An 8,332-nucleotide genomic window follows, 5' to 3' on the forward strand; every position below is an offset into this window, starting at 1 on the left:
AATGTATCCAAAAAACAAGCTTCTGAGGTCAAGAATGTTAAATTGCATGTCTTGGGCGCGCCTCGTGTGGAAACATTTGGAATTACAGGCGCGAGCATTTCTTACGTACTGAGCCGGCGCACGCGCGTGGTGTGCTTCTAACTTGCACAGTAGATAAAAAGGGACTACAGCATGTACAAACATATATTTCTGACAGGACCTCCTGGTAAGTATAAACTCTGGAGGTATTAAAATGTCCGTAGTGGGCTGTTACATTCGTGAATCCAGTGCAGTTAGCCTAGTGGCTATACCCAGCCGAACCCTAACACAACTTGTAACGTAACTAACCTACAATTGCTTGCTTGCAACGTGTAGCTAGCTAGATTGCTAACTATATTTTAGTTGACTAGCTAATTCCAGCCTCGATGCGACCCTGTTTAGCGTGAAAGTTAAGTACATTTTCCCGAGATGAGCTGCAGTTGAGTGAAATCTCATTTATTCATAATTAATTTAACCGCCTTGCATGTTAGCTACGATTGTTTGTCCGTGCGTTGCAGTAGCTGTTTAGCTGGTTAGGTGGGTACTTACACGATTTTGCATGCAAGAAACTATATAATTAGTCGCGCTAGTATAAGTGCTTTCCCGTGTATCACATTGTACGGAAAGGCATTTTAACCAGTAAAGAAATACAAATACATGACTTGTGTTTTCTAAATATTAAAAATCTCTTTTCCTGAATACAAGTTTGTAATTATACTCAAGGTCAGCTATATATGCCTGGGATTAGATGGCTTTTCAGTCCCACAGTTTGATATCTAATTGGAGTCTATTCAGACAGTCAGAGATGAACCTCTGTTAGTCCTGCAATCACAGCCATTTCTGCACGTTCTCGCACCTGCGGGGAGTCACTCATCTAAGGTCAGTGCTTCTGTGAATTCAGCAAGTTGCCCTGTGGGAAGTCTGATGTCAGAGGCTTTTGTCACATTGCTTTCTTGTCTGATGAGGTCACAGTCAGTCTTTTCCAGTGAGATTCCAGTCACAATGCTCATGGATTATAATCACATTTAGAGTCAGTGACCCCCTGCTTTCTGTTATTTTAACGCCCTTTTCTGCTCATTTTAGCTTGTAGCAGCGTTTTAGTTTTATTCACGCGTCCCATGTCTAAGCTGATCGCAGGCAGGACCTCCGGTTTGTATTTTGAATGTGAACTGAATTTAATAAAAGTGAAGCAAGGCCTTGAATGAAGGAGGCCTAACCGCTGTCTTCTCAGGTGTGGGGAAGACCACTCTGGTGCGGAAAGCATGTGAGGCACTGACCGGGTCTGGTGAGACCCTGGACGGGTTTTACACGGAGGAGGTACGGGAAGGTGGGAGGAGAGTCGGGTTCGATGTGGTGACCCTGTCAGGGAAAAGGGGCCATCTGTCAAGAGTCGGGTACTTTGCTTTTCTCTTTTTAATAATCAGTTATTGGAATATTTACTTTTATTCCCCCATTTGTAATGACCAGTCACAGCTGTAGGCGCATTTGTGTCGTAGAAACAGAGCCCCGCACCTCCATTTCCTTACTAGATTTGCTGTTGATTTGTGTGGCTGGGTACAGCATATTGGTATGGTGATCTGTAATAGTCCTCCTGCTCACATCCTCAGGGAATCCTCGGGTCATTCTTCTGGGAGGCGGGAGTACAGGGTGGGCCAGTATGTCGTCGATCTGCTATCGTTTGAAAACCTGGCACTCCCTCTGTTCAGAAATGTAAGTTCTCACAGCGTATCACTGTGAAATGTAACTGGGTCCAGTGTTTAAGTGCAGGGAAATGTGATTGGCTCCAAGCTTTCAGTGCAGGGAACTGCGATTGGCTGCAGCGTTTCAATGCAGGGAAATGTGATTGGCTGCCGGGTTTCAATGCAAGGAAATGTAATTAGCTCCACGGTTTCAGTGCAGTAAAATGTGATTGTCTGCATATTAGTCTGTCTGATGTGTGTGTGTGTGTGTCAATTGCTGTCCTGTGTGTGTGTGTGTCAGGCAGTGTTCTGTGCATGTGTGGGTGTGTGTGTGTCTAATACAATGTTGTTTGTGTTTGGTGCTGTCCTGTGTGTGGGTGTCAGGCGGTTTTCTGTGTTCTAAGTGTTCTCTCAACACTGCCCCACCCTCCAGGTGGGCGTGGCAGTGGGCAGGGGAAAGAGGCCTGTGTTTGTGATCGATGAGATTGGGAAGATGGAGCTCTTCAGCCAGTCATTTGTGCGAGCAGTGAGGCAGGCTCTGGATGGCAACGGCTGCTCCATTCTGGGGACCATCCCCATCCCAAAGGTAACAGTGCTAGTGGGATGCTAGGCTAATGACCATCCCCATCCCTAAGGTAACAGTGCTAGTGGGATGCTAGGCTAATGACCATCCCCATCCCTATGGTAACACTGCTAGTGGGATGCTAGGCTAATGACCATCCCCATCCCTAAGGTAACAGTGCTAGTGGGATGCTAGGCTAATGACCATCCCCATCCCTAAGGTAACAGTGCTAGTGGGATGCTAGGCTAATGACCATCCCCATCCCTAAGGTAACAGTGCTAGTGGGATGCTAGGCTAATGACCATCCCCATCCCTATGGTAACACTGCTAGTGGGATGCTAGGCTAATGACCATCCCTATCCCCAATGTAACAGTACTAGTGAGACGCTAGTCTAATGTAGTCTGCAAGGCTTAAGTGTTTAAGAGTTTAAGAGCTCCTGATCCCATACTTAACATGTATGGGGTACTGCTTTTGCTTGATGAGTGTCTTCTGAACAGTCATCTGGATGTAATCATTTTGAGAAAAGTGGTCGTTTGGGAGCATTAAGTGGTGTGAGTGTTCTATCACTGTATCTGCTTTAGGGAATACGCATTTCGCTTTTGAACTTTCAAGAGTACATCATTTCCTTTGCACGCAATTGGGTCTTATGTTTTAATTTGAGAGCCCTGAGATGTTGTTGAATAACCATGAAAATGTGCACTGAAGGTGAGCTCTCGAAAGTAAAATATTCAGGGTCATGCTGCCTAAAAAAATGTTCACAATTACCCTTTTCGGTAAATTATTTTTTGCTTAAATGAAAGATTAATCTAAAGTTTAAAGATTACTTCAGGTAATTCATAGCATTTGAAATGGATGGTCTGAATGTGTTTCTAACAGTCAATCATGTTCCTTTCCTAAGGGCAAGCCTTTGGGACTTGTTGAGGAGGTTCGCAGTAGGAGAGATGTGAAGGTGTTCACCGTAAGTCCCCTCTACACACACCCAAACATTCAGCATGTATACCCACTCCATTATTCAGCATCTGCACATACAGAATCTACACACACCCTAAACTTCAGCATCTACACACACCCTCACATACAGCAACTATTGTACAATTTCTGCTTCTTTTTGTTTTCCCCTCCAGGTTACCAAGGACAACAGAGACGTTATTCTGCAGGACGTCGTTGCTGCAGTGCAAGAGTGCGTAAAATAAGCACCTTAGCACAGGAGGAATGAGCTTGGCGTGTGTGAACGCACGGCCAGATAATACCCCCTGTTTAATGCCCCAGTGCCTCCTGTTTAACTCGCCCCTCCTGGTTAGCAGCAGGAGGAGCGTCGCTGCCACAGTGGAGGAGCGGGGTTAACGTGCCGGCTTTGTGATGTCAGTCACGAGTTTGTAATCTGCGCTTTCGCCGAGGGCCAGCCCCTGGAACATTTAGGCTAATTTGAGACTGCGCAGGGGGCTGCGTCTGGCGCAGCTCCACTGAGGAGCGCGGGGCGGGAGGTCAGCGCAGTGTTCCGTGCACAGATTAGGACTCCGGGCTCATGCGGTGTGAAAAGAATCCGTGTTTAAAAGCCGCTAACAATGCCGACAGGCCCTTGGCGGCTTGTCTTATTGCACAAATTATTGTAAATAAATCTGCTTTGGGAACATAAATGACAGGTTATATTTTGCAGGGACACATTAGTCGGTGATGTGTTTTTCTGTGGTTTTTTTTTTTTTTTCCCCTGTCCTGAAATATTGCAACTACAGGTTTATTCAGACTATACTGTGGCATATAGCAGTGGTTGAAAATAAAATGTTGAATCTGTTAAGGCTCGCTTACTGTTTCTCAGCAGGAAAGATTTATTTTACTTTACTTTATTTTTCAGTATATTTGCGGTCGAAACTATTCCATTTGTGTACATTTATTTTGATTTATTTTAGCAAGTCACAGTCACGGGTAATGGACCTCTTAAAAGGGCTTTCCATAGCGGCTCATATTCACTTAATTTGAACTGTATGGTGAGAGTGGATGACTGCGATTCTGAACGGCCTGATGATAGCACGCTAGCACATTAGCGCTCTTTTGATGGAATCAGGCCAACACGCGGAAAAATGTTTATGTTCATTTGAACCGGCAGAGAGGACAGATTAGAGCCGTGCAGTTTATCTGTAGGGCACCTGCCAGTACCAAGAATCCCTCAGCAGAGACAGCACACAGCACTGACATCATCTGTACTGACACCCACAGCACAGACAGCATACAGCACAGATACCCTCAGCACAGCACACAGCACTGACAGCTGAGCTCAGACACCCTGAGCACAAACAGCACACGGCACAGACACCCTCAGAACAGACATTCTGGTCTTGCTGCCAGGAAGGTCATGACCTCTGTGGGACTGCAGCCTAATGGGGGCATTCACCAGCTGATCTCACATTAATATCTGGTCAAACGGATCAGTGATCATTCCCTCATAACCTGTCATAAAACAGCACTGTGATCAGATCATTCAGAACACTGAACTGGAATAAATAATAAAAATTCCAGGTAGATAAATGGACAAATGCATAGCAGCTTTGTTCATATATGCTCAACATGACCAAATGTGGAATTTAATGTTTGGAGTTCACAGTGGAAGGTTGTGTTTGTTCCATCGTTGTAGTTGTAGTGTCATCTAGTGGCAGAGCAATGTAACTGCATGTTACAAAGGCGTGTATTTCCTGGAGACATCCTGAAGACCAATGGTAACCAACCCTGTTCCTGGAGATCTACCGTCCTGTAGATTTTCATTTCAACCCTAATTTGGCACACCCGACTTTACTAATTAGTGACTCAACAGGATCTCTAGCTGTTGAATGAGGGGTGCCTTGTTAGGGTTGCAGTGAAAACCTACAGGATGGTAGAGGAATATGGTTGTTTACCATCGCCGTAGATGTACTCCTGCCTTTAAAGAACAACAACTAAGGCTGTTGTTCATCATCTGGTTGCTTATTTTTTTCTACCATTTGTGTAATCTCTAATCTCAGCAAAGTTTTATGTAATTGATTTTATTGTGGTGTTTGATTTACAATTTCACTCACCCTTTGAAGGAGATGTGATTCTGTTTATGCAGTTCGGATGTCTGAAACGCATCACCCGTTCTCTTAAGAGAGACTCTGTGGCTGAGGTGCTTATTGTTCTAATCCACACTGGCTGTTGCATGCAGAAGTGGCCTGGAATGTTCCACGTAGGCACAGGTCTGTGCTGAGTATGCTGATTGAGCCTCCAGCATCCCAGCAGTGTGTCAGTGCTTCGCCCCTGAGCTCCCGTCTCGCTGCAGCACAGACGATTCGCTCGCTGACTGCTCCGTAATTGGGTCCAGGAGGGGTGGACTCGGCCAACAGGGTAAACCAAGAAAAACATCCGAGAACCTATCTTCTTTTGCAACGTTATTTATTTAAAATGTTAGTTCTGCAGTCACTCCGCTTACAAATATCATAATGAACAAAAAAGCAGTTTCAAACTGCAGGAGAAATTATGATATCTTGTAAATGATATAAATGAGGTTTTGTGGTATTTGTACTGTTGCTCTACTCATTGACCGAAGACTGGCTAGGGTCTGCCATCAGATTGGAATGCTGCTGAGCTATATTGTGATAAAAGGTGGTGAAGTCTGAAGAATTAAGATTTAAAAAATTAAAACACAGAAATGGTATAATGTCAAGGGCTACATTTTCTTTATATCCTGGGGCAGTTGGAGTGTCACATGCTCCATGATTGAAGCCGCTGAAGTACATACTGTTTAGTTATCAGTGACTTATAGTACGTAATGTCAAGTAGTTAAAAACCTAAACTAGAATTAAGAGTCCGTTTATTTCATACGCAGAAGGAGTGTGTCTGATACTAGACTAAATATGATTGATCAGAGTGGTTTAGATGTGTGGTGTAGTGTAGACGGGCAGCCTGATTGGTTAGTGTAGATTTGCAGGCTGATTGGTCAAATTGTTCTAGATATGTAGCCTGATTGGTCAGGGTGGTATAGAAATGCAATCTGATTGGTCAGAGTGGTGTAAATATGCAGCATAAAGAGCACTCCACACAAAGGTGAGATTTGGGCTTCTACGTGTAATGTAAACATGATGTTTTATATCAAAACTGCACAGTACACAGCAACACATATTAATAAAACAAACATTCAATAAATATTAGGAGAATGGGCAGCTATGTGTCAGTAAAGGCCAGACACTGTAGTCACAAATAAACTGATTATAACTGCAGAGGTGAAACGCTATGGGGCTTAGCCCGCTTTAGGCCACACTATCTCCTCACTGACAGACGTGCCTCCTCTGATTAGCACTAGCTCTGTTGCAGTACTCCACCTGGCACTGGAGACTCAGCGAGGCACAACTACAGACCACAAATTGAAAAAAAAGATGGTTAAGCAAAACAAAAGTATAGCTGATTGCGACAGCAGGCTGGGTGGCAGACTACATGTACTGTATTTCAAATTCATAAATGATTCAGTAAAAATATTTAGCCGTCTTCTGCTTCATGTCAAGAGCCTTCTGCAGATTTGTCAATGACTCCTTTTTTGTCTTTGATTCTAATTAAAAAAATACTTAAACACAGTTCAAGTTTTGCAGATACCAGACTGCAGGGAGAATGTAGATATCTGTAAATATGCAGTTAAGTGAAATTGTTCTGAGCACTGGAACTATGAGAGTGATGCTGCATTTTTTTCCCCTCAGAGGTCGGAGATCAGAGGTCATGTGTCCACTCCTTCTTCCCAAAAAACCTCCTGAAGACAGACTTGTTTCGCGGTCGGGGGAGGCTGACATAACTCCTCCCACCAGGGGAGTCTGGGAAAGCCTCCTGGCCCCAGCCAGTCAGCCGCGGCGCCTCACAGCTGTTGGGCGTGGTCTCGTCTCCAATGACCAGAGTGACAGAGTAGCTGGACCCACCCCCACGGGTGACAAGAGGTACAGGGTTGATCTTCTGGTAGGTAGCTAGGAGACACACATGGCTCTTAAAATCATGACTGCACAACAGTGAGTGATGCATCACAGTTTTGGTTAGGGCAGGGGGGCAGAGGGCTTACCTGTGGTGACAGACTGTGAATGAGATGGTGGGGTGGGGTGGGGTGGGGTGGGGTGGGGTGGGGTGGGGTGGGGTGGGGTGGGGTGGGGTGGGGTGGGGTGGGGTGGGGTGGGGGGGGGGGGGGTAGAGGACTTACCTGAGGTGAAGGAATGTGAGGGGGGTGGGGAGGCAGGGCTTCCCGGATGCAAAGGACTGTGAGGATGGGGTGTTGAGGTGGGGGGCGGGGCCTACCTGAGGTGAAGGACTGTGAGCGGCGCTTGTTGCTAGGACGGTCTAGACTGTCGGTCACTGTGGGGTCCCCAAACTTAGGTCTCTGGGACAGCCTCTGCTTCACCGCATGCCGCAGGGAGCTGTAGGAATCTGGGGCTTTATGATGATAAAGAGTGGCAGATGACTAGCTTGCTCACGCATATGATGATGGTACTCTCATGGCTGGGGTGTGTGGCTCTTACCACTATGACCTGCATCTGCAGAAAAACGGGGGGAGAGGTCCTCCAAGTTCCCATGGTGCCACTGTGGGTTCTGTGTGCCAGCTGTGGTCAGGACTACGATCTCTTTGTCTTTAGCCATGCCTGTGTGACCCCTTCTGGAGAGAGAGGGTGTGGCATTAACCCCAGGGGGTCACAGGTAGCACTGAAAGTCCCTGAGTGCTCCCAAAAATAATTAATGTGATATGTAATTTTAATTAAATCATTTCCTTACATGTTTTGTGTAATGTTTCGATGTTATATTAGTTGAATGAATATTTAAGTCTCCAAAGTTACATGAAACTATGGAGCTTCCTCTTCTGGTCATTGAATGAAGTGAATACACAATCAGGTCTTGCTGACAGATCATAGCATGGGCAGATAGTGGTTAAAGAACTTGTGACTCCTGCTATAGCTCAAGGGGTACGTGCATGTATGTGAATGTGTGTGTGTATGTGTGTGTGTGTGTGTGTGACATTCCTGACATTAAAAAGCAGGATTATTGGTTGTTTATGTGTAGGAAGGAACTGGAAGGAACGGGAGTTCTATAACAGTTCTTACG

The 8,332-nt window shown here is 45.5% G+C and overlaps 1 protein-coding gene across 2 annotated transcripts; it reads left to right on the top strand.

Annotated features, from left to right (window-relative positions):
• Positions 1 to 87: 87 nt before the first annotated feature.
• On the top strand, positions 88 to 4,055 carry ntpcr (nucleoside-triphosphatase, cancer-related). 2 transcript variants are annotated; one of them, XM_035399635.1, is made up of 6 exons: positions 88 to 205; positions 1,250 to 1,412; positions 1,626 to 1,728; positions 2,131 to 2,283; positions 3,159 to 3,218; positions 3,385 to 4,055. In XM_035399635.1, exons 1-6 carry the CDS (start codon positions 172 to 174, stop codon positions 3,451 to 3,453), a joined length of 582 nt encoding a protein of 193 aa, XP_035255526.1. In that variant the 5' UTR covers positions 88 to 171; the 3' UTR covers positions 3,454 to 4,055. The 2 variants fall into 2 exon arrangements, with proteins under 2 accessions (XP_035255526.1, XP_035255527.1); XM_035399636.1 differs by lacking the exon at positions 88 to 205 and adding an exon at positions 238 to 1,167.
• Positions 4,056 to 8,332: the final 4,277 nt, after the last annotated feature.

This window comes from Anguilla anguilla, chromosome 18 (assembly GCF_013347855.1).
Source record: "Anguilla anguilla isolate fAngAng1 chromosome 18, fAngAng1.pri, whole genome shotgun sequence".
Taxonomy (NCBI): Eukaryota; Metazoa; Chordata; class Actinopteri; order Anguilliformes; family Anguillidae; genus Anguilla; species Anguilla anguilla.

Excerpts from the sequence above, each read along its gene's own strand:
- ntpcr (XM_035399635.1), top strand. The coding sequence starts at position 172 with ATGTACAAACATATATTTCTGACAGGACCTCCTG. Across the intron at positions 1,729-2,130 it reads CACTCCCTCTGTTCAGAAAT|GTGGGCGTGGCAGTGGGCAG; the intron begins GTAAGTTCTCAC and ends CCCACCCTCCAG. Across the intron at positions 3,219-3,384 it reads GAGATGTGAAGGTGTTCACC|GTTACCAAGGACAACAGAGA; the intron begins GTAAGTCCCCTC and ends TTTCCCCTCCAG.